The sequence below is a fragment of the Fringilla coelebs genome (genome assembly GCF_963513975.1).
Source record: "Fringilla coelebs genome assembly, chromosome: 4".
Lineage (NCBI taxonomy): Eukaryota > Metazoa > Chordata > Aves > Passeriformes > Fringillidae > Fringilla > Fringilla coelebs.
In genome coordinates, this window is record NC_140032.1 from 45,612,313 (window position 1) to 45,637,797 (window position 25,485).

A 25,485-nucleotide genomic window follows, 5' to 3' on the forward strand; every position below is an offset into this window, starting at 1 on the left:
TTGGATTATTTAATGAGGTAACTGTTGACAAAATGGGGCCTTTTACCAGTTCTGTTAGTGCTATTTTGATCATTAAAGAACTTCATTTGTTTCTGAACCATAAGCTGGAACAGGCTTTTTCTCTCACCCCCTTGCTCGCCTTAAGGTTGTTCCAAAGAGAGATGAAATGGTGTAATTTTCATTTTGGTTGAGGCAGAGAAGTATTCTCTTACCATAACTCACCAGTTCCAAGCCCATAATCACAACATTTGTGGTCTAACAGTGATGACTGTGTGGTATTTCTCACAGATGCTGTAAAAACTCTGTCATCTCCTTGGGAGGCCATCTTCCCACGAGATACCAGCCTTTCTCTCTTTCTTTCCTGAAGTCTTTTGGACTGAGAACCTGTGGCCTGGAGTCCAAAGTTTTAGCTTCAAAGGCTTGGAGAAGAAAATGCAGTCCAAGTAATGACTGAAAGCAGGTCTGTGTTTTGGGGAGACAAGAGGATCTAGAACATCAAGTGTGCTTTAAGAGTCTCCCTTTCTTGTCTGCTGCTTGCATATATATTTTTTTTTCCCCACCAAGCTTTTGTTGAATGAAGGTGTGGCTTTATACGTTGATGCATACATTGTGTGAGCAGAAACAGCAGAGAGCACTGGAGCTTTAATAAGTACTTGGCACAATAACCATGATGAATGTGCCATGAGTTCATCCATAAGGAACCAAAGTAGCAACACAAGCTAAAGTTATTGCAGAGGGGAACCTGCAGCCCACAAGAACATCAGCCAAGAGCAAAATGGGATTGGTGTTGCATGGCTGGGCCCTGTTGTTCTTTATTCAGGTATGGAGATGAGAGGGCAGTTCTTTGTTCAGAGAGGTTCCTTTACAGCTCTCTGTTCTAAGTAAATTTATCAGAACCTTGAAGGGGGGCTTCAAAGTGCACAACATAGAGCAAAACATCTTGTTTATAAGGGTGGCATCCCTGGAGTGGAAAACGACATGAAAGTGAGCTTGCAAGATCTAGAAGAAGGTGTGGCCTGCTGAAATCTTGGTGCAACTGCCAGCTTTCCTGCAGATCCCAGAAGTGTAGCTAAAATGTTGCTAGATATCTGATAGAAGTTGCTCAGTAGTTTCCTTGAAGATCCTCAGATTGTGTCCTGTCACAGGGCATAGTGTGGCATGGAAATTTATGGTGCAAGGCAGGCTGGAGCTCTTGGAAGGGGAACGGAGGTGGTTAATGCTGTGTTAGTTCCCATAGTGCAAGAAAGGGATATTTAAAAGACATTAGGCATAAATACACCACACAATATTACTGAGAGCAAAAGTTTAGTCGGATTCCAAGCAGACTTGGGCATTTATATATATAATGACAATGTCCAGAGTTGCTGTAAATAGGATTAAAAATAAATTAAGCACATAAACCTTCATGCTTATTGATGAGGTCAGGAAGGAATTTCCCTTTTGGGGGAATTACATCATTGCTTACTACCTGAACTGTTCTACCTTCTGAAGCATCTGGTCCTGATCACAGGAGGCAGGATTCTCAAACAAATGGACCAGCAGTCTGACCTGTCGTGCCAGTGCTTAGCTTACTCTGCCTGGGTAGGCTCTTGTTGAAAGGGTTTGAAAAGCTTTTTTTTTTTTTTTGGTGCTGCAGTGTATGTCTGCTTTTCCAGATTCCCATTGGTGAAACAGGACAGCTGGTGTCCAAGTGCCTTTAATGCATCCTGAGAATTGCCTGTTGACATGTCAGCAGCAGCCCATAGAGATGGAAGATGTGATGGGCTCATAAGGCATTGCTGTATTGCTCCATAGATTCAAAGGTAGCTCTGTGAGCAGCTGAACTAGTGAAAATAAGTATTTCCTAGAGGTCTTATGATTTTGGTGGCACTGCAGTACCTTAAACATTTTTCCTTATTCCTCTCTTTCCATTACACAGCAGTGCTGTGAGCATCCCTGATTTTCCCCACAGCACAGTGTCTGAGCAGCTTCTCACTGCCTTCTAGTTAGTTCTTGGGTATATTTAATCAAAACATGCTGTCTCCCTGATGTTTGAGAACCAGACCTTTTGCTCAGGGGGCTGCCTTTGTTGCTTACTTTGCAAGTCTGCTGTAGGAATTGAGCACCTCTGCAATGTCCTAGCTTTTACATGAGATTAGGTTGAAATTGGCCTTGTAGTTTACATTTCTGTGCATGGAACAATCAGTGTGGTTGTATAACCATTGTTTCTTTGGGAAACAAATACTTTCAGTCTTTCAAGCAAGTTATTGAAGAATATTTTTTCTCTCAAAGCATTTAGGTGAATGAAGAGTTACACCAAATAATTGAGGCGTGTTACTTTTAAAACATGCACTGTTTAATCTTTTAAGATTTTCCCCAAGGTACAAGGGGAAGGCTTCCTTGCCAAAATACTGTAATTGAGTTAACATTCTGGGAGGTTTCTGTGTTTTGTTACTGAGCTACAAAGCTTCAGAACTTCTGTTACTGAGCTTCTGCTGGTGTTGGAAGGAAGGAAGATCAAAGTTAGAAGTACCAGCCTGCCAGTAAATTGTCTCTTCAAAAGCAAACTGAAAATTCCTTGGTTGTTTCAGGTGGCAGCCAGCATCAGATCTTTTGGACAGCTATTAACCTTTTCCTGCAGTTCTCTTTCTGCATGCAACAGTGAGCAGCCTGGATGTGTTGTAGTCTGTATGGTGTATAAGCTGACTGTAGACATCTGATTAACAAGTGAAGATGTCAATAATAGATTGAATTACTTGTCCTCAGTTAATTTCTGCTGCTCAGAAAGAATAAGGAGTTATGATGACTATGGAACAGTAAAATTGTGCTTTCTGCTTCTTGTATACAGTGATCATTGCGATAAAAGATTAAGAATCACTGTGGTGTATAATAATTGGATGGTATATATATTATAAAATAATTCTGGATGTCCTGACAGTTGGACATTTGTGACTGCCTCAGCTTTAGTGCTTTTGAAAGCTTTTAAGCTCTTGAAATCTGTGATAGTTACCTTTCCTGAGTAGGCAGTAGCATGTCTCAGTAGCAGGCATGATCACTGAGGCACGAGCTTTCAGGATTGTTTGCCTTCTGAGCACTTTTGAGGGTAAGGACTTAATCAAGAGTTCAGAATTGGGGGAATATGTATTTTTCTTTGACATGTAATCCCAGCACAGCAAATACATTTCTGTCCAGCTGCTTAAAAGATGTTTTTTCTGCAATACCCAGAGTGCTCTCAGAGGGCTTCTTGCTTTGAGGCTTAAGGTTCAGTTATCTTCTTGACTGTGATGTGCAAGCAAAGCCAAAACTTTGTGCTCTGGTGGGACTCTGTCCCTACAGCTATCCCTCATTTCTGCTGTAAGAAAGCCAAAATGAGCCCTGTTTCACAGGGAGGAATTGGGGAAGGACTACACTGTCTTTCTGATTCATGCTTAGGAGCATGCTGCTATCAACTGTTTTTGCAAAATAAAGAAGGATTTTAGATGGGATGTGGAATTCTGAGTTTAGGTGATACCTGATAAGATGTAGGGTCTGCTCTGCTTCTAGTACAAAGAGGTTTTGATGCTAATGTTTATTTAAATGTGGCCTTAACCCTAAAAGGGAGAGATAAAATGGCTTTCATGCTTCTGTTTCACTGAGAGCTGGCTGGCAGAATGGTTTTGGTGCCTGCTTATCTGCTCTGAAGGCTTCATGGCTGGGGAGGCTGCAGAAATAATTCTCCTGTACCCCCTTATTCAGCATTCAGGCAAAACTCTAAAGCAGGCAGATGGTTTAAGCTGCATCTTTGGACACAAGAGGGTTGTGTCTCCGTTTTGCAGATGAGTCATCCCTTTGCTGTTTTGTTGTTAGACTCTAAACATTGCTGCTCTTGGCTTTGGGCCTGCTTGACCCCAAGTTTTGGATGGCAGAAAAAGGCAAGTGCCCTCCACCCCAATGCCAAATTTTATGACAGGTTGAAAATACCTTAGGCTGTTGTCACCTTGTAGTTAAGCTGCTGTAATGCAGAGAAAGCTTTGTCTTCTCTTGTACCTAAGTGTATAAAACCACGAACTGTGTGCTATGGAGGTTGTGCAGATTAGGGAGCAATGGGAAAAGTAGAGGAGAAGCTTACTCGCATCTTTGTTTTTCATCTAACTTGTGGGCTAGAGCTCTACTTGGACAAGTGAGTCCTGCGTAAAGATAACTGGCATTGTTTTCAGTAGCGGGTAAGTCAGCAGATGGGTCAGCAGTTTCTTTTAGTTGAGCTGGCTGCCACAGACTAGTTCTGCAAGCTTGGCACCTGGTCATATTTTCCACAGTGTGTAAGGCTAGCTGGTACAGGATTTCTCCTGCTCATGGTGTCAGGATCAGAGGTGCAGATTGGGAGATTGGTTACCCTGTTTTTGGCACGCGATGTTTTGCCAAACTAGGTTTGTAAGCTTTGCACTTGTGAAAGGAACTCTGATTTCCTAAAAGGAACTTGAATGAAAGTTGGGATTTTATTAAAGACACAGAGGCATATTATTATTCATCTTTCATTGCTTCATCCCTGTGATGTTTCCTGTTTTGCTTCTTGAGATACAGGTGTCATGATGAGGAGCTTCTCAGAAACAGAAGTGGATGATGAGTGGAGATGAAGAAATCATACATTTAAGAAGTTGGCTCAAGTTTCCGTTACAGGCATGGAAAGTTTCTGAGACCAAGCCATGCGAGAAGAACATGAGTAAAGAAGAGGGAGATGTAGACCCAGACTTTCTAGAAGGGATTGCAGGATTTGAGAGGACGCTGCACAAACGTCACGTAGTTTTCTTGCTTATTCATTTACCTGCACCCCTGAACTGTAATACTTTGTTTGCATGTCTGTTTGGAAGTTGAAAAATCCCCTCATATCTGTGTCTTTAATATAATCGTGGCTTCAAGCTTGTTTTAGGAAGAGCAGAACATCGCTGTAGTTTTCATTTGTGGATAAGATAGCTGCTGCTTTGTACTTGAAATCAATTTGGGGTTTTTCTTGTTGAAACGTACATTGAATATGGAAAAGCTCAGACCATTACAAAATAGGAAGATAGGGGTTTTACTTAAGTTTAATAAACAGCCTTTGCGTAGAAAGGATGACGACAGGTGCGTAGGTAAAAGAAAAAAAAATAGTGCTAGCGCTCTAATTTGAGTAACCTTATAATGTATTGTTCTTATGGTGTCCTTAGACAGAAGCCAGAATCAAATATCAATCAATTTTATCTTTTCTATCTGACTGTTGGTCAGAAAAATGTTCTGGGTAAAATTCCTTGCCAGGGTTGTCGGGTTATAAGCGCAGATTACTTAGTCAGGAGAGAGCTTTTTGGAGAGATAGTTTTTGAACATCTTGGCTGTGCTGTGAAGTATCTCGAAGGAAGTACTGGCCATGCAGTTCAACAACTTCATGATGCTGTGAACAGATTTGATTGTAGTAAGTCTCTGATGCAAAGTTATTAAGACTTTGATGTATATGTATTTAAAATTTTAAAAGTAAATGTGTTTTCCTGTATTGAAAAGTATTGCTGGTAGTGACAGGCAAAGAATATCTTTATTTTTCTTATGAACTCCTATCTGGTGTCTTATCCTTAATAAAAGGCTATGGTTATTTTTGTATACGGACTGAATATTTGGCCTTTAAGAGTATATAATTAGATAGAAGAGTAAAAGCAGTTTTTAAAGGACTGTTTTTTAAAATGAAAATAGTTTGAAATCATATAATTTTAGTTTCTTCCGATAGATGTGATTAGTGTGTTGGAAGTAGTTTTACAGTGGATATAAAGGGAACAGTTGAGAGACGGTGGCTGAGAATGTGTCCAGCTATTTATGTAGTTATATTTTTCCAGTTATATTTTTTCAGTCTCTTTACTTAGATATTTCCATATAATCAAGCTTCTACATCACAAAGGGATACAAAAACTATTTGTGCTTTATAATATTTACCTTTTAAAATAGGTTTTATTGTACTAATTGATTAGTAAATTGCAATGACTGTGAGAAAATCCTAGCCTATTTTATTACTTTGATAGAAATTTGAATATGGGATAGTATTGTCTGTATCATATAAGAATGTTTTCATGGATTTTTAGCTGCTGAAACTGAAATCAATAAACTTTAGCTACTGTTGCTGACTGGAACAAGTAAATCTGCACATTTGTTTTCTTCATGTTACCTGTACCCCTGTGTTCACCTAGTGTTTCTCCCAGCATTACTCCTTTCATGGTGTTTGCCCATGAGGCACACTCAGTGTGGGTTCCTGTGGAAGACTTTATTGATGGAGAACTCTGCATTCGAGTTTGTGCAATTAATCTGCTTTCTGAATAAACCTTAGAGAATCTCAGTCAAAACAGAATTCCAGGATTAGAGTAGCCAGTGGATGAGTTTGTAATTTTTTTCCAATTTAAAATAGATTTTTCAGTAATTGATGATAGTTTGCAAGTAGATAGAGAATGGTCTTCTGCACCCCTGAATTTCACATATGATTAGTGCATCAGTATATCCCAGATGGAAAGTACATTAGTGAATAATACAGTCCAGGTTCTGGATTACTTTAGAGAATGGAAAATACTTTTTGCTTAACTGAGAAATTTTTAAAACTGAAAAGGATTATTTTTCTTGTAAAACCACAGTACTTTGGATTTGAAAGAAACAAACTTGTAATATAGACCAAATTTATTGTAATCTATTTAGCTATTAGTATTAAATTAAATGGTTAAGATATCTTCATGCCTGATGAAGTTTTAAAGAAAAAAATCAAACTGTGAAAGATATCTGGTTAAAGGCTTGGCGACAATGTTGATTGAAATATTAAGCCCATTTTGGGAGTAATGTATTCCACTGTTTCAGAGCAACTCTTTTTCTCACATAATTTTATTAATTTGATTTAATTAAATATCTGCTTAATTCAAAGTGGAGAAACTGATTGATAGTTGAAGAAATGGCATAATTAATTTTCCCCTTTTTAATTTATGTGTAGAAGAGATGGAACAGGAAATGATTTATGTGACTTCTGAAGGTCTTGGTGACAAGAAACCATTTTTTTATTAATTATAGGTTGCTTAATTACTTCCTTAAAGGAAAAAATACTTTATATTCTTTTTGCCTCTGTATTCAGTGTTCTTTGTTTATATGATTATCTACTTGCTCGTTTGTTTTATGGATAACAGTGGGTAAATTTTCCTTATCAGTATGACAGGGATGGACCTTGGTCCTTTCCACGTCTTGCAAGAAATGTACTCTGCATGTTCTTCCATATTTCAGAGGACTCTTGGCACGGTGTGATTGTCGTGCGTGGCTGCCATAGACTTAATTCTATTTATTTTGGGGGGTTATTTTCTCCTTTTCTGCTTGATTTTTTTCAGCTGATTCTGGAATTTGCACCCATCCTTGGAGTGGTGTGGCTCTCCTCACAGTGCTTGTGTGGAGCAGAGAGGTCTGTGTCAGTGCCACTCCCATTGTTGGGTTGGTCATAGTCTAGAGAAGTCCCAGCCTGAGCCATGGCGGCCACAGCAGGATCTGGCATGGCCAGCTCTGGTTCTCACACCAGAAGGCAGGGAAGAGGGGAGGGTTCCTCATGGAATCCTCTTTGCTATTCCTGACCTCTCAGCAGCATCCGTTCTATCTTTTCTCCTCTGGGCAGCCATGGGGCTTCTGAGATGTGTCACTGTCATCATCGTGGCTTAGTTAGGAATGCCTTATCCTGAGGATGAGGCACAGAGGCCACCGCCCTGTTTGCTGGTGCCAAGTACTGAAATACATTCTGCTGCCTAATAACTTCCTCTTCCCTACCTGCGTCAAGCAGAGAAATTTTAGTTGTTCAAGCTCTCTTGGAAGATGAATACGCTCATCAGTCTGTGTGTCCTGTTGTCTTGCCCAGACCTTTAGGAAGACTCTGTACTCCACCTGGATGTTGGCACTGGACCACTGGGTTTGCTCCTCCTTCCATGAGAGATAAAGCGTAACTTTTCTCAACCTGCTTCATATGACCACACACCCTTAGTAAGTCCTCTTGGGGGTGTTTGCTAAGCCAAGAACCCAGCTGTGGGGCACTCTTTGGCACGTTGCATTGACAGTGATTTAATCTGTAGCCCATCTCACAAGTCTCTTGGGCACTTCTTTGCTTCAGCAGTATTGTCAACCTACGGTGAAGCTACCAGGAAGTTAATACTGCCTGGTAGGTGGAACTCAAGCTATTTTCTTCCCCATCATGCTCCTCATGCCTCTAGCAGCAAAGGCTGCAGGAGACAGATGTGGATATTGCATGGACTCAAGAACGGAGATCAGCAGCTACTGGGCTTTGAGGGGGCAACAGGCCTATTAATTGGCAGATGCCATGCTTTGCATGGTCACCAGGCAGCATAAGCATAAGAATATTTGGCTCTGATTCCTGTGAAATGAAGCCAAGGTCACAGCTTTCATTGCTGTTTCCCCCTTTATGTCTCTATTACTGCAATGCTCATAGGGAAAAAAAAGGAGCAGCAAAATTTCCATTGCCAGAGTGTACTGGCTTCATCTATTTCCATTTACCCCCATAACCCTGCTTGACACTTCTGTTTGGTTATAGCCCCGGTCCTTTCCTCCTTTTGACATTCAGCTAGATCAGGAGTGCTTGGTCTTCTGTCCTGTGGGCCACACCGATTTTGGAGGTTGGCAGTGAGAGCCAGACAGTGTGGTTTGGCGTGCTGATAGCTACTCACTCACTCCAGCTCTGTTTGAAGAGAGGGGGTTGCTGGACTCAAGGGAGCTCCAGCCATCTCTTCTGGCTCAAACAGAAGGCTCCACAGTGGTTGTTCTCTGAAACACAAACCAAAATGGAAATGGCAGGCAATCTGGGGCTGGATGTGTCAGGTTTCCTTTATCTGAAAAATTTGCATTGTTGACTTTTGGCAACCACACTCTGGCTTTTCACCAAGGGCATCTTTACATATGCCTCTGAATTTGCAAAATGCATATTTCTGGATTGCCACAGGAGTGTTTCGTGGGCAGTTTTTATGTTCTGTGTAAAGTCGGTACAGGTCTGTTAGTATTTCAGGATAATGCTCCTTGAGTTGTCAGCAGTAACCACGGCTTTTATAGTACTGTGCCCATGCTGATTGCTTCTTTTGCATATGGGTCTGGGGAGGGGAAGGTTAAGCTCAGGGTGGCTCTGAAGAGCAGCTCATCCTTTTCCTTGGTCTTAGTATAGACATGGGTGTGTCCTGGTCTCTGGTCAGTGGGCTGGAATCACAGGCAATCCAAGTCCAGTTCCCAGCATTAACTGGGAATGGACCATTCCCAGCTTGAATCAGCACTGGCCGAAGCCTTGCTCCTTCAGAATTGCTTTGCTGCCTTTGAACTCCTCCTGGCTGGACATGGGCTTGTGCTGTGGTAGGGGCTGGAGTCAGCATGGCTCTCCCAGGCCACACAGCACCCGGAGCCTGTGTCATCCTCTGCGCCAGCCTTGGCCTCCAGCAATTCCACTTGTGGGTTCCTTCCTTTGATTTCCCAGGGCTGGCTCGCTCAGCAGGCAAGTGTGATCTCAAGCAGAGTCACATGCTGTAACATGGCAGCTCTCCATGCATGCCTGTGCAAGCACAGCTAATTCACCTCGACCACTGGGAATGGAAGTCCCCTGACTGGGGTGGGATGTCCTCTTTGAGAGCCCACAAGCTTGCTGGAAAAAAAAATGTTTGGATGACAGGGTGACAGAGTTCAGAGCCATCAAGAAAGCCCATCCAAGGGGTTTGATTCCTTAGAGCAGAGGAGTTGCTCCATCCCTGAATGCTAAATGACTTCTTAATTTTTATGTCTACTGCATTAAACTTTCCAGAGAGTCCCTGAGACCGTTTCTTGTTGTGAAACATGGATACATCTCTTTCAGAGATTATCCTGATAGACAACAACGTTTCAGAACTTGCTATCCAATAGGCAAAAGCAGATGTGCTTTTATTGGATCTTTTTAACTTAAACTGTGTTTGCAGCTCTCTGCAGAGCAGATGCTCAGAGTTTTGTTGGTATTCATTGAACATAACAGAACTACTAGAGCTCCAAGAAGAGGTGCTGTGTTTGGTAGAGCAGGTTTGGTTAAATCTCTGTTAGTCTGAAGGGCCTCAGGGCTGATTTCCAGGTCATGATTGGCCTGTGGTGTCCTTCAAGGCTCCCATGGTGGAGATGGTCATGGGAGCCTTCAGTACCAGAAAGAAGAGGGCTGCAGATTTTTTTGAGGTATGATGGGCTGCCATCTGCCACCCGTTTTCATTCCTCCTCATTAATTTCATTTCCTTTATTTATAGATTGAGGGGGAACAAGTGTTCCCAGGCAGGGTCAGGGTCTCCAGTTCCAGGTGCTTATGGCTCCCAGTTTTAGAGTACCAGCAGGTATGTAAGAGCCCAGAAACTCCTGTAGCTGGTCACTAACCTTGCAGCTTTTGGATTTTTTTGTGGTATTTCTGTTCATGAGTAAATGCATTTTACAGGCATTCGGGTTCCAATTCTTAGGGGTTTTTATGTTAGAAAATTATACTTATCCCCCATTATTTTCTACTCAAAATGTATGTGTTTTGAAATATGAATAATCATTTACATATGTAGTCTTCCAACCTGAATGGCAAAAAAAGCCAGTTACCTTTGATATAAAAGTTACCCTTAGTTGCAAAATTAACTTTGTTTTGGTGGTCACTGGGAAATGAGAACCTGGGCATCTTTCAGAAAATAGCTAATGCAGAAATGCAGAACAAAAGGGGTTTAAAATTAAATATTTAAATTGGCTTGTCCCATTACTTTATTTAAGCCTGAATATAAATCTGCCTAGCATGAGTTTGTTGAATCAAACAAGGATCTATCAATTGTGGATTTACCAAAATAAATTACAATTAAAACCAAATTATGATATCTGATCGAGATTGTAATTTATCATTTCTACAAATATTTGATTTGATGGGAACCAAACTGGTGCTGCCATTTCCAAAAACCAATCCTCGTAATTTATTCTGTGGTCTTATAAATTTTCCTTTGCTTGCTTCTTTAGTGGTGTCCCAAATTATAACTCTTTCTAATGGTCAACCTATCTTGGCTTGAATTTTCCCATGCCTGAAGTCCACAATGCTGATGTAGCAGAACAAAAACTTTGAAGATATTTCCTTTTCTCTGTGCTGTTTATTATATCCTTTGCTTTGCGTGTAGACCGAGCTCTGAAGCTTAGGTCAACAAGAAGCCACCGTTGTGGCCAGGCTGGCTCATGGGAAGCAGCACTCAAATGGTTCCAGTTTGCAGCTCTCCTGGGTCTGAGATGCTTCCCACAGGTCAGCCTGGAAGCTTCTGGGGCTTGAAACTGAAGTAGATACCTCTCAGATGCCATGTGCCCTCGGCAGTGTTTTTACCTGCACGCTGGTGGTGGTTGCTCTAGGCTGGGGGAATGGTCCTTAGCTGCTCTAAAGGAGAATTAGGATGGATTTAGTGGGAGCGTTCGAGTTGGAGGCAGACATCAGCTATAAAGAGAACATGGAATAATATTTTGCCATTTTTTTTTCTTTTTACTTTATAAAGTTAAACAAGTGCTACAAGAAGTTTCTGCGCTTATTTATTCGCTTTCTTAAAACTTTGGAATCCAGATCTATAAATACAAGCTGACTTAATGTTTGTGATTATGGTCGCTCTCACTTGAATTGATTGATGCTACTTGTTAGGAAAAAAAAAGTAAAAAAAGGTATTAAGATATATAATCTGCAGGAAAAGATTAACATGCTTGTTGTTAAAATATGTTGCTTTTGTCCATAAGGGAAAGCCACTGTGAAAGTCTTAGCCTCTCAGTTTTCTAAAAACTGGAAGCCTGTTTGCCAGCTATTACAGAAGCAAAAGGAAAGACATCACAACCAGACTTAAGAGATGTAGCTTTTCATAAAGGTAGCAGCTGTATCTCAGACTTAATTGTAATGGGGTATCGACCTTAGATAAAGAATCACCATTTCTCAAAAATAATCATGGCCCAATAGGTATAATTATATTTTTTTGGGGAGGTGGGGGTGGTGGATTTTAATGTCATTTCTTCATTGCAGATTTCTAGTTAGAGTTTTGCTCTAATTCTTTTTAGAAGGTGATGTAGGCTTCCTAATCCATGTGAGTTTTCTTAAGAATAGTAAAACACTTTTCAGTTTTACCAGATAACCCATGTAGATGTGGAGCTGAATTTAACCAATTCAGAAAACTTTTGACTTCTTGTTAGGAAATATTCTTTATTCAAACTTGAACAAATAGATCAGGAAGGATTATGTTTCCAAGTCTGTGTTTACAAATCTGAATTGATTTGGTTTTTTTCAAATGTTCAGGATGCAGAAAATTTACTGATTTAATTATATTAAGTTGTAATATCATTATGCACATTTAAGTGACTCTGAATGGAGTAAAACCTAGCAGATAAATTTATAAGCCATAAATGTGTCCAAATAAATTTTTGTCAATCAGATTTTTAACTGCGACAATGCAGTTTTGATTTTAATTCCTTTTTGCTGAATATGATAGCTTTGATGCATTATATAGTCTTAAAGCAATTATTTTATATAAAGCTAAGCCGGGTACTTTTAGGCAAACGTTAGTTTTGCCTTGACTTATGTGCAAAAATGTTTCCCACTTAAAGGAAAGCGGTTGAAGGAATCTGGATTGGGTAATTTAGGCTGAACTGTTGAAAGTGAAGTTGTTTGCTTAGGCATCGATCCAGTCAGAGCTTGTGCACATCTTTAACTTTCTGCAGTCAGTGTAGCCTGTGGGACCTCTACTGACATGGATAAAGTAGCAAGCGTGCAACATCATTCCCAAATTGGATGCACGTACCCTACTGTCACATGCACTTGAATTAAAAGTGCATTTCAGTGTGCTTGCAAATAAAAGATCTGGGACTCCTCAGAGATTACCTGGTCTCACCAAAACACCCAACTGACAGTCAAAAATGAGATTTCCTTTCTTGTCTATGCCTATGCCTGGGGGTGGGGAGGGGGGAAGGGAACGTTTTGTTGCTTTTAATACGAGCTTCATTGGATTGGTTTGTCTCTCTGGTGCAGTCGTGACGCAGTGTTGTGTTTTATCAGTGCCCACCCCCAGCAGAATTCTTTGCTTAAGAGGAGGCAGATTTCCACCTACTGAATAAGAATCTGGACTCGCATTGATGCTTCTCAGTGTTGTTTTGTGTGCTCTCCTGTGCCGGAGTGAATTTTATCCCCGGACTGCCTGGTGTAAGTTACAGCCCTCTTTCTACCCTCTGAAAGTTTGCATGTTCAGATGTGACTGTGCTGAATGATAGCATGTCTATTTTAGACTTCAACCTGTGTTTCTGATCAGGAGGGAAGGTTGCTAGAAGAACTTAGCTCGTTTTTCTCTTGAAACAACTTTTAAATACTGGGTGAGTTTTAAAGACTTCTCTGCATGGTTTTCTTTTATAAAACATGTTTTCTGTAACCATGAACACTTGTTTTCCCTGAATGGATCTTGAAAATCTCTAGTATTGAGTCATAAAAGCTACTTGCCTGTTAGAAAAACTTTGTTCAGTCACTGAAGGATCAAATTGTCCTTTAGTTAGAGAAAAATCTTTATCAGCAAATGCATGAGAGTTTGTTGATACTTCACCTTTCTTACTTGTTTGTATAATTGCTTAAAGTGACTGCTGTCTGTGTTTTTAGTGAATGTTTTCAGCAACAAAATCTCATGCTAGGTATTTTATATCCATTTTTGACCTTTCAGTGGTGGGAACAGAAGGTAGATAGGGACTAGGAAAAGGAAGCATCCTCTGGAAGTTTTGAGAGCTGACAGTGACAGTCCCTCTCTGCAATGTTAAACTGGACAGGAATCCCTGGAAAGCTATCAACTTCTGTCTTGTTTCCATATCAAGTAGCAGCATGAAGTATGCTTAAACACATTGTGAATGTGTTAAAATAGGGACTGATTGATACAAAACCTGCTTCTGCTGATGTGGTAATTGATTTTTTTTTTTATAGTAAGTTCAGAGTGCTTTTTGTGTACTGGAGCATTAAACTTGCATAATGTTTGGCCTTGTGACAAGTCCGGTGCATGTAATTTAGAGCCATATAGGGATGTTCTCAGTCTTGAACCCCTTGATTCAATACTACCTTTCATATCATGAATGTAGCATTAGTAATTGAAAGTAAATCATTTGTGAGCCTTGTGGCCTGAGCATGAACTGGAAATGATAAGGACTATTGATAAGAGCGAAGTTAGTAGCTCTGGTTATAAACCAGGCTTGGTTTCTATGCAGTGCTGCGTTCAGTACCCAGGGACTGGAATGCCAGATCTGGCCTGAGTTTATACACATTGGTGGGAACCTGACAGATTGGTTTTATATAAAAAGCAAGAGACAGAAGTAGAGAGGATATGGACTAACCTCCTAGGAGCTGCTGTCTGGTAAGCATTTTAGACAGACTTTTCCCCCGCTGGTAACTAGAAGTGAACCTGCCTGTCAGTACAAATCCAGTGCCGCTGTCAATCATTAAACATCTACTGTTTTCAACACGGCAGAGGAAAAGAAATTGTCCTCCCTTGTCTGCCTTGCCATAATGCAGAGTGGAGTAGTCATAAAAATTATTTTGGGAAATGCTACACTAGCTGCTGTCCTTTGATTTTTGTTCATACTTGGGCAACAACAAATCAGTTTAAACTGGGATGTCGCAGCATCTCTGTCCCATCCAGAAGAGAAGAAAATTTTCAGCTGCAGCATGGGGGAACTTCTGAGAGTAGGAGAGCTGCATGCAGCATGATTTATATATGGTATGAGCTGCATACCTTTCAGTGCCTCACAAATGCTGTAGGTTCTTCCCTAATTTTCAGTGAAGGGAATATTAAAGGACATTTATGGGATCTCTGTTTGTTCCTTTATGTCACACAGTTGGATTGCTAGAGGGTAATGCACTCTGACTACTTCCTTAGAATTTGAACTTAGTCCTGAGCTTTTATTTATCCATTCATTCCTGCTGCTTGGTACTTCTCTGTTCTCATTAGCAGCAATTCCTTTAGCAAAAACAAAAACCCCCAAACCCTGACATCTCTGATTTTCAAATGTAGTACTATTTTTTTCACTAAAATTTGTCTAGGCTCAGTAGTGTACCGTGAATAGCTTCCAGGAGACCTGTCTTAGTAAATGTCCATATATAAACATGTCCTAAAATGATCTCATGCTTAACACGAGATCCAAACTTTTTCCTGAGGATTCACTTGTCATTGTGCATGAATCGAGGTGCTTTTTTACCTAGGTTTTGTTCTCAACTCTTTCTTAAGGAAGAAATAGCACTCTGTGTTGACAGAGTTATAACAAGCTGTTTAGTGAACAATAAAATACAGTCCAAGGGGGGGTGTCTGGATCATCTGCCAGTGAGGCAGAGGGATGTGCTTAGCATTTCCAAAAATCAAATTTTTCTCACTCAGGTGCAAGTTTCTAAGTCCATTTAAAAGGCTTCAATTCAAACATTTTAAGTATGGTCAACTGACTATGGACCATAAGAAAACTCTGTTAGCTAAAAAACTTGCCTTAATGCAGAATTAGCTTCTTCCAGCTTGAAATGCCATCTCTATGCATTTCCCTCCAATCATCAGAGATGCATGCTCCAGCTTCAGGTCCTAACACAATTCCTCTGCCCTGCTAATTCCCAAGTGCGAGTTTGCAGCATGGCAGAACAGGCTGGGCTGGTTCAGGAAGAGTTATCCAAAGCCTAAATAGGAAAATGTACATTTCCATCCAGAGTCTGCTGTGGTAGCACAGCACAGCTGACTGCAGAGAAGGTATCAGTCCCAGAGGTAACTGGGAGGATCTCCCAGCACCCAGCAGGTCAGGTTGAATTGCATTTGGGTTGCATCGAGGCACGTTGATGAAGTATGAGAACAGGAGAGACACAGGCTGGTGACTTCCAGGTGTGACACGTGGAGCAGATCACCTGCCATTCCCTCTTGCTTTTTTTTTTTTTCCATTTTCTTTTTCATCCCAGCAACAGCATGATATATCACAAGCTCTTGGGTTACATTGGGTGATGAGGGGCATAATTCAGCATGTCTGAGCATGCCAAATGTATTTTGGGCTCTAGAGGAAGCAGACTAAGATTTAGTCTGTATTTAGTCACTGGCCTGCTTTGCAGGATATTTTGCATTTCTGAAAACTTTCTCAGCAGAGATGTGCCTTTTTTTCTTTTTTTTATAAGCATTTAAAATCTCTTACCGTTTTTTAAGGTTGAGAGTAGTAACACCTAGACATTCAAAGGCAGCCTACTTGTTAATTTTTAAACATGTGCTTATTCCTTTTTTCCTTTTGATTTCCATCTTGTTAAAGACACAGCTTGGCTGCTGCTGTGATGTTGCTTGTGCCAACACATCTACAGTGGACATCAAGTTGAGCCTCTCAGGTTTTGGAGGAAGCTCTATTTTGAACCATCACCTTGCATAAAATGACAGGAAGGGTGACTTCTTACTTAAGACATCCTTTTCTCCTGAGGCCATGTATCCTATTTCACGGGGAGGGAGTTTGTGTAGCTGCCTCTCTGAGCCCTTTGCCAGAAGCCCTGCTGACAGTCTCCTGGAGACTCTCTGGCCTTCAGGAGGCGATTTAGGAGCGCACATACGCACTCTTGAAGTCTTCATTTCTTTGGGACCATCTGGAGGAGTTCACCCCACCCTCTCCCAGGGAAGCTAATAAAGGCAACCTTGTGACTTAGTGGTTTATTTTGGAAACTGCAAGAACTCGCTGTGGCTGGAGGAGCCAGATTTGGCAAACATTGTCCCACGAGTTCTGTTGTGGTGGGGGAATGTCCCAATCGCCCTGCTCTTTCTCTCAGTCCCAGGAACTGGGTCACCACAATAAATTGGTAGGCTGGTTGATAAGTGGAGAAAAGACAGGTTTCTATTGGGAAAAAGGGTGTGCTTTTATCTAGCTGGTCCAAAGAAATGGGTCTTGTATAGTCACAGTCTGTGGATACATGCATGGACCACCGTCAGCTTTGCCCATTGTCAGGAGACGAAACTGGGGCACTGAGGCTAACTTGGCAAAGGTACTGTGGAAATGCATGCAGGATGAAGAATTTAATCATTAATCTCCAGGATCAAGGAAGGACCCTAGTCCAGTACTTCATCTCCTAGCAAAAGTCTGACATGCATAATAGAAATTTTTTTAACAAATGCTTTTAGTGGGGTTTTGTCTTCATTCACAGGTAAACAAGTGCTAACTGCTGTTGTTTCTTCCAAGTATCATTAGCCTGTTTCAAATATCATTTTCTGTTTCTGTCAAGTCCTTTTCCACTCAATGGGCTGAGTGCTCATGAATTATAAAAAAGCAACAAGTCTTCAAACAGAAAACATGCTTTGGTGCTTCGTTTTCTCATGTTATCTCATAGTATAAAAATCCTTATACAAATGTTTTTAGCCATTAAGACCTTCTGAAATGTTATTTTAGAGTGTAAGGCATTCAAGGATTGATGTCTGCTCCATGTCTGGAAAAGACTGGAGCAACAGTTGTTCAGCCAGTTTGGAGCCTGCAGAAAAAAAGAGGGACATCTTTTTTTGCTGAGTATGTTTCTGTAGAGAAAACATCAATCCTTGACATCAATTTTAGAGTTTTCTAGGAAACACTTATGGATAGATGTTTTATTTTCCTCTTGGTTGTTCTCGACGATCCAGCACCTCAGGAGTATGCAAAATCTCTCTCAATTTTTATTTTTGCTGTTGTTTTAGGATTTTCAGAGACCCTTCCTCCCTGCTACTGCAGGACCCAAATTGCATTTGGGTCATTGAAAAAAATTAGGCATGATCTTGAAACTGTCCATGTGGGAATATTGTATTGAAGTGACTGTGGAGAAATAGAGAGTGAGCAGGAGGTGGGCTCAGGGCTTTAATCTGACATCCCCTGCTCTCTAGAAGTGCTTCTTCAAAGAGGTGGAGTTGGCTAATGCATATTTGCTGCTAAATGTTCATTTAACCCATTGCCACAGGACCACAGATGTCTTTGTGGAGGCCAGTAACAGAAGAGAATTGGCCCTCAGAGGAGGCAGGTAGTTTGAGAAAATTTGCTTCTAGCTTTTGGCCATCTTCCTGTCACTGTGGGCCTTATCACTCTATTTAACAGTCTTTTGGATGATGAAAGCTTTATTTTTTAAACTCCCTTTCTCCGTGTCCATTTTTTGCTTTGAAGAAGCTCACTCTTTTATCGGACTGAGAAAGATGTAATTCAAAAGGCAGTCATAAAACTGAAACTGTCAAAATAAATACTCAAAGATATCTGTGACAATAGTTTGAATATAATAACTGTTAGTAATTGGTAACTATCTATAGGGAAAAAGAGAGTTCAGTGATTTCATTGCACCTTTTTCATAGACTTCTCTAAACCAGTAGGGATGCATGGAAATATTGAAATTACTGTGCTGTTTCAGTGACTGAAAAGCCGTAAGGAAATTGTATTCTCACAGCATGGGATGTGATAGCAACAACAGATGAATATTAATGTTCTTCAGAGTATTTTCAGTGGTATTTCCTAGACAGACATGCATATAAAATAATTTTTCAAAGGAGCGTATCCAAGGCTGCAGCTGATAAAATGTTGAGAGCTCTGCTGAGGTCAGTGGAGCCAGGTGTTCTGTATCAGGTGGGAGTCAGGCTGTGTGGTGTGATCTGTGTACCCTATGTCTTATATCATCTGCTGCAAAAAGCCGAGAGGAATCCTCCTGCTAGAAAGAGGGCTCATTGCTCTGCTTGGTGAATTCAACACAAACAAAATTCTCAAACTTTTAAAATCCTTTTAAATTGCTCGAAAGATTTTCTTGGTCAGTGATACTGCAAGAAACATATTGCTTTGGAGGTGACCTAATTTGAATCTTTTCTGAATTGCTTTATGATTAGAGCAGTCACATGCTGAGGTAGGACCCCATTAGTAGGTTTAAATCATCTGTTTATTTCTGAAAACACGCATTGTTATGAGCTCTGCTGAGTGCTCCCCTTTTTTTTTAATTTTGTTTTTTCTTTTTTTTTTTTTTTTCCTCTGTTGCAGGACAGAACATCGCAGTCCTACCGGTTTGGAAGCAAAATATGGAATGTGTTTCACTGCTGACCGAAGGCAGCCAAATGAACAGTATTTATAGTAGTTCGAAAATCAGCAGTTAGCAGTTTCTTCACATTCTAACACTACCCAGCACTTTCCAGAGAGAACTCATTGTTTACAAGAAATCTGCTTTCCAAATCCGTTGCGGTGCCCTCCAGCCTTGACTATTAACTATTTGCAAAGGGGAAGCTAATCTACAGTTTGGGGAAAGATGGCAATGGATGAGTACCTGTGGATGGTCATTGTGGGTTTTATCATTGCTTTTATTTTAGCTTTTTCTGTCGGGGCGAATGATGTTGCAAATTCCTTCGGAACGGCCGTGGGCTCTGGTGTTGTTACTTTACGCCAGGCTTGCATTTTGGCTTCAGTTTTTGAAACCACTGGCTCAGTGTTACTGGGAGCAAAAGTAGGAGAAACAATTCGGAAAGGTATCATTGATGTTAACCTGTACAACAACACTGTCCCACTGCTGATGGCAGGAGAAGTGAGTGCAATGGTTGGTAAGTAACACTTTCCTATTCCAAGTAATGTTTGGGCTGTATTTGTCACCCTGTTAATTGTGAGCATTGTTAATTCAGTCTTCCCATCTTCCGGACCTGCACATCTGTTTTTGTGTGAATGTAGGGGCCTGTATTCCTTTTTAAGTCTACTATGTTTTTTTAAAATGCTTCTAACAATTTACATTTTTCAGTAGTTCAGCCACTTAACTAATAGGTAAAAAGAAATGTTTAACACAATGGATCTTACACGCAATGTGTATAAGACACTGAAAAAATTTATTTTGGTGATTTTTGTGATGGTAAATGAAAAATATAAAAGCCTAGCATTTGTGTCTGTACAGAAGATCCTACAGAATCAGCAGTTTGCAATGAGTGTGTATGAGAAGGAATAATTTTTTTAAAAGTTTCAGAAAATCCAAACACTTGTGTAAACCGATTGCCCGGCAGAGTGACTGCAGTTAGTCCTACACTTCACCCTTGCCCACGGCAGAACTAAGGGAGCAGTATAGATAACCACACATTTAAGGTATTCTTAGTTTTTCTGACCCAAACGACAGCAGGTCAGCCCTTAGAGTCTGCCCCCTTGCTTGTGTTTGTAGTTAACTAAATCTCTCTTCAGAACAAACAGCATATTCTGAGGTAAGTAACAATAAGCCACGGTATTTACTCTTTGTTTATGTGCAAGAGGCTTTGGGAGCTTTTAGAGAGCTCCCTCCCTCAAGGAGCAAACCTGCTCTTAAAGGGCAGGAGGCAGCAGGAGGAAACCCTTTATCTGTGGGAGAGGCAGCCCCGGCTAGGGGCCAGCCCTCCCACCTCAGTCTGGCAGCGTGGTGATTTACACAAGCATCGAAGCATCCTCTGCTTGACAGGGATGTTCCACTTAAAGATTTTCTTCCTTTAACCTGCTTAAACCTGACCTCAATATTATTTCCACCTATCCCTTCTAACCTCCTCAGGCTTTTTAGGCAAGACCTGCACAGGAGCTAGGTGAGTCTGTGCAGAGGTTTACTACATGTGGTTGTTTTCCTGTTTCCTTTGGGAAAAGGGAAAATTGAGTCCCTTTTAAAAAAACGTTTCTCTTATTTTTATGGTTTGAAACGGACACTGAGTGCTTTGTGTGCCTGAGAGTGTGAAGGTAGTTCCTTTGGTTCTGTGGCTGTTTCTGAGCCTCCTAAAGACTGGCCACCTTTCCTTGCCCAAGGGAACAGGGGTTGGGTACCAAGAAATCACTGGGGCAGCAGCCACTTCCACAGATGGCCCCACTCTAACCCGCCTCAAGTGCTCCTGCCCCATCCACCCCATCAGTTCCTCTTTCCTGATACCTTGCAGGGTCAGCTGTAAGTGTTTGCTCTTTCCCTCAAGGTGTAGGGTGGCTTTTTAGCACCCTCCCACTTGCATCTGTTATCCTTGTGCTTGCTGAGGTGTCTCTTGCCATGGGTGAGCCGGGAGCACTGCACACCGCCTGAAGTGGGAGTGACCTGCGTGTTCTTGATCCCCTTTGAAGGAAGGGTCCGTTTTCTTTTCTGGATCTATTTCTGGTATCCTGATCCTGGCAGGGCAAAGTTTTAAGTCTCAGATACCCCCTGCAGAGGCAACTGGCCAGAAGCTCAAAGAAAACAACTTATTTGCATGCCTATTTACATAAGCCTGTGTGAACTTCATGACCAGTTGCATTCCCTTCCTCCAGTAGGGGCATTAGGAAGAAATTCCACATTATAAGTCTCAGAATTAATCGCAAGTTACAAAATGCAGATTTCAGTTTTTTTTTTTCCCCTCAAATCCATCTTCAGCTTTTCTCTGGATGTATGATATTTTTTCTCTGTTTTCTCTTAGCTTTTTGGATGTTTACTTTTCCTCTTTCTGTTTTTGCTCTGCATTTTCCCCCACCCTGTTCTCTCATGATCATGTTTTTGCAAATGGATTTAGCTTCTGAATTTCAATGAGGCTTAAATGAGTCAACAGTCTGGGAGAGACCAAAAGTCACTGTATCCTCTTTCCAGATGTTGGTGGAAGATCCTCTTGATGCTTGCAGCAAACAGCAGATGTAATTTTCAGGGCAACCTTTTCTCCTAAGAGAAAAGGAAGCGGGAAGTGATTTAATATGTAGCATTTTGTAGTAATTTGGAGCACATTAAAATGTTGTTTATTAGGCAGATGAGAAGTTAAGGACCGTTGCTCTTGGGGGTAGATTGTAGTACTTGCCCAGTATCAACTAATTGTCAGGTTATTGTCAGGACTTGCCCGTGTGTTGTTCTAGAGGTTCTGGTGTGAGCTGAAGTCAGCAGCTGATGTGACTGAGGAGATGCCACCAACAGAGAGGACATCCCAGCCAGGATTAGCAGAGCCAAGTACTAATCTAGTCCTGCAGGTGACGTGGTGTTTGGTGTGGGCTCACAGCTGGCATGGAGCACTGGAGCCTCAGGAGAACGAGGTGCTCTCCGTGGCAGGGCAGCGTGGAATGCACCCTGGCCGCACGCTGGTGCAGGCAGCTCCTGGTCAGGGCAGTCTGCAGCCAGCCCTCTGTCTTCAGGGGGTATTAACCCAGAGCAAAAGGTGTGGGCCACGGTGTCCACAGGCATGAAGGGTCTGATTTTGGGACTCTGTAACCCGGCCCAATGAGCCTCCTGCTTCCTAAGCTAGTTTTGTGAAGGTAAAAGTTGAGAACATACATTTTATGTTAAAGAGGATTTAAAGCTTTGATGTAGGTAGTTAAAACACTGCAAGTCCCAGAGTAAAGTCCTGCTCTGCCTTCCTTTGTATTTTCTTCTGTTCCTCAACGCTTCCTTAAACTTCTTTCGATTATGCATTGTCCCTCTCAGGCCATCCATTGGTCCTTCACCACCTGTTTCTTTCTCTACTGTTTGTTTTCAGCTGAGCAATCTGCTCTAGTGGAAGGTGTCCCTGCCCATGGCACAGGGTTTGGAATTAGATGATTTTTAAGGTCCCTTCCAACACAAACCATTCTGTGATTCTATTAAGTTAAATAAACAAGAAATAGTTCCATACTCCCTCTATTTCCCCCGACAACAAACCCAGTCCTCACCAGACATTTGCAGTGCAGCTGTAGCTTGGTTGCACTTCCTCTGTATTTTATACTGAATATTTTGTAATTACATATCTATGGGTAGCTTATCTTTTTATTTGGCTTCTTTCAGATGTAACATCTGATTTCTCCTTCTCCTCACTTCCATTTGCTGGTCTCTAAGTTCATGTCAAAGGTTTCAAAGTGTTTTTATTTTTATTTTTATTTTAGTCCAGGGGAAAAGAAGCCAGAAAATTAAAGAGCAGGTGTTCCTTGATTGATCTAGAATTTCCACTAGCAAGAGAAGTAACAGTTGTTTTGGGATAGTACGCCAGGAGAGATCAGTTTTACAAACTGGTTGACTTCCAAATGCAGCCACATATGATACCAGCAAATCAGTGTTTGCAGATGGCTCTGTTTCAAGACCTTCAAACCATCTTCTCATGTTGGAATTGAGGATGGAGGTTGAAACTTTGGGTAGGCTGCCAGCATATGTTCAGTGACCTTGCTTTATCACCCGTATTTGCTGCAGAAGTGTTAAGGGGAGAGGTGGCTGAGCCAGAAAATTCAGGATCTCTTATCACAGTCTGATTGCTGCCACTGGTGACTAAATACATGAATATTTAGTCTTAAGGCCATGAAGTATTACAATGAGATCTTCATAAGAATTCTCTAATTAGGGGAGGTCCACAGAAAGCTGGTGTCACTCTCAAAAGTATTTTGGTGTCCTGAGGTTAGTGCCACTGCAAGAGGACCAGGGATCTTGTGTCTTTGCCAAGTGAAAAGGAGTCAGAGCATGGAGCTGCATGCTCGAGAGCTGGGTGGCCATCTGTGTCTGGTCTAACTCCTGAAAGAGATGCTTGGGATACTTTTTTTTCCCCTGCACTCTTGGCCAGCATCCTACCTGGATGTCTTGCTGGAGTGCCAGATGTCGTATTTACTTTACAGACATTACCCACTGTCCCTTAGATAGTTAGGGGAACTTATTTCCTTATGCAGAGTATCTTTGGCTACTCCATGACTAACATAAGCCTTTTCAGCAGTCTTGAATTTCTCCTTGAATCCTTCTTGAATTTCTTTGCACCAATGAGCTGCAGATGAAGGCAGTGAGAGAGTCTGTACTCTTTCCTCTGTCCATTTTTCCTATAGAGGACTGGATGCCTGTGTATCACTGAGATGAAGCATGAAATCTCTCTGTCCCACAATTTGAACCTTTCTCTGGTAGTATCCAAGTTTAGGAGCATGGGTAGTTCACTAGTGAAATGGTGAATGCCTCCTCATGCTGATCCCCTGGAGGCTTACAGGGTCAGCTCTCAAGAGGGAGGTTTTCTAAGCTTGATGTACACTGGGAGCAGTTTGTGTACTTAATCAGACAGGCTGTAAATACTGAAAGCAGAACTGTCATGGATTGTAGGGAGCTGTTAGTCATAAACAGTCATAAGTAAGATGTAGCATTCAAAGCTGCTATTAAACTGTCTTAGTATCTGCTTTTAGAGACAGAACAGGAACAAAACCCTCTTTAGAAGCTCTCTTTTGCATGAGGAGTGTAGGCAGCACTTGTAAAAGAATGTTGGGCACGTGGCAAAGAATTTTCTGTGTTACATTATTGTTGTTGTTTATACTGTATGGTTCATTTGTTTCTAGGTTCTGCTGTTTGGCAGCTAATTGCATCGTTCCTGAAGCTCCCAATATCAGGGACCCATTGCATTGTAGGTGCTACAATTGGATTTTCTCTGGTGGCAATTGGCACGCAGGGTGTGCAGTGGATGCAGCTTGTCAAGATTGGTGAGTGCTGTCTCCTTTTATGTGTGGGGGTATGTGAAATAGTGTGTGCTGCCTGCGAAAAACATTCCCAGAAATCTGCTTTGTGCTGATAGCACTCCCTCATTAATTTATTTTCCACCCTGGTCGTGTCATTCAGAAAATGCACTGGTGCCATGTTCATTAAGGGCTGCAGTGTGTCTCTGGTGGAGAAAGGGGTAAGGCAAAAGTTGCACATCCCCAGTGGTAAGCTGGGGACACATTGTCCCTCAAGAAACATGCTTCAAGGTGACATTCCTCCTCTTCTAGTTCTCTTTGAGGCAGCTCATACTACCCTGCTCTTGCTCTCAGCAATATGAATGCTATCATGTGAATGCCCACAGTCATGTTTCTCCACCCACCACCTTCAGGGCATACAGCACATTTAACTCACAGCTTCCCATTGCCAAGAACAGTGGCACGTCCAAGCAGGGATGTGATGGAGTGTTTTCTTATTGTTTTGGAAGCCTTTGGAACTTGAGGTGCAGTTTAAAGTCTCTATTAGAGGGAAGGCATGCTGAGGGCATGGTAATATATTAGAACTTAAGCAATGCGTGTGATTTTTTAAAATTCTGTCAATAGTAAAAGAGTTTTCAGTGGCAGCAGAATCAATCTGTTAACCATGCTGCAAGCAATAAATCACTGTGGATGAGATTTCCAGAGTGCTGCCCTAATCCAGTTTTATTGAAATCAGTGGGAGCTTTGCCACCTACTTCAGTTAAATCATCCTGGACGCTTGCAGTGCTGGCCTGCAAAAAATGTACATGCATCATACATTACAGTTGATGCTTCTGTGGCATTTTGGAACTCGAGACTGTTACCCTGGGAGCAGCATGTCATCCTGCTAGGTGCAGTTGCTTTCCATATGCTTGCAACATTCATGGTCATGGTGGTTGGGAAATTACAGCGCTTTCTTGGTCTACTCTGATTCAAACTACAAGAAACTTTCCTGAGGATTTTGATTGCTGAACTTGCAAAATTAGCAGGAAATGCTTTGGCTGTTGTTTCTAATGGTGTTTAGCATTACTTTGACTTTCATGAGTGTCGGTGGACATTGAGTTGCACCAGTTGTAAGTAAACATACAGAACATTAATTCCAGTTGTACAAGAATTGTTTTAAATTTATTGCTCATTAACAATGTACTT

At 41.4% G+C, this 25,485-nt stretch overlaps 1 protein-coding gene across 6 annotated transcripts in view; it reads left to right on the forward strand.

The window, feature by feature from the left end:
• Nucleotides 1-25,485, forward strand: part of SLC20A2 (solute carrier family 20 member 2) — a 56,860-nt gene that overhangs the window by 5,364 nt on the left and 26,011 nt on the right. For 3 of the 6 annotated variants that reach the window (XR_014616137.1, XM_084205022.1, XM_084205018.1), the window contains exons 2-5: nucleotides 13,025-13,168; nucleotides 13,251-13,335; nucleotides 18,967-19,517; nucleotides 24,184-24,324. Coding sequence is in view for 5 of the 6 variants with exons in the window: in XM_084205022.1 (XP_084061148.1) it covers nucleotides 19,229-19,517; nucleotides 24,184-24,324 (430 nt within the window). In the remaining variant the exon portion in view is untranslated. The remainder of the gene's footprint in view (nucleotides 1-13,024; nucleotides 13,169-13,250; nucleotides 13,336-18,966; nucleotides 19,518-24,183; nucleotides 24,325-25,485) is intronic. The other 3 variants (XM_084205020.1, XM_084205019.1, XM_084205021.1) reach the window with 3 other exon arrangements.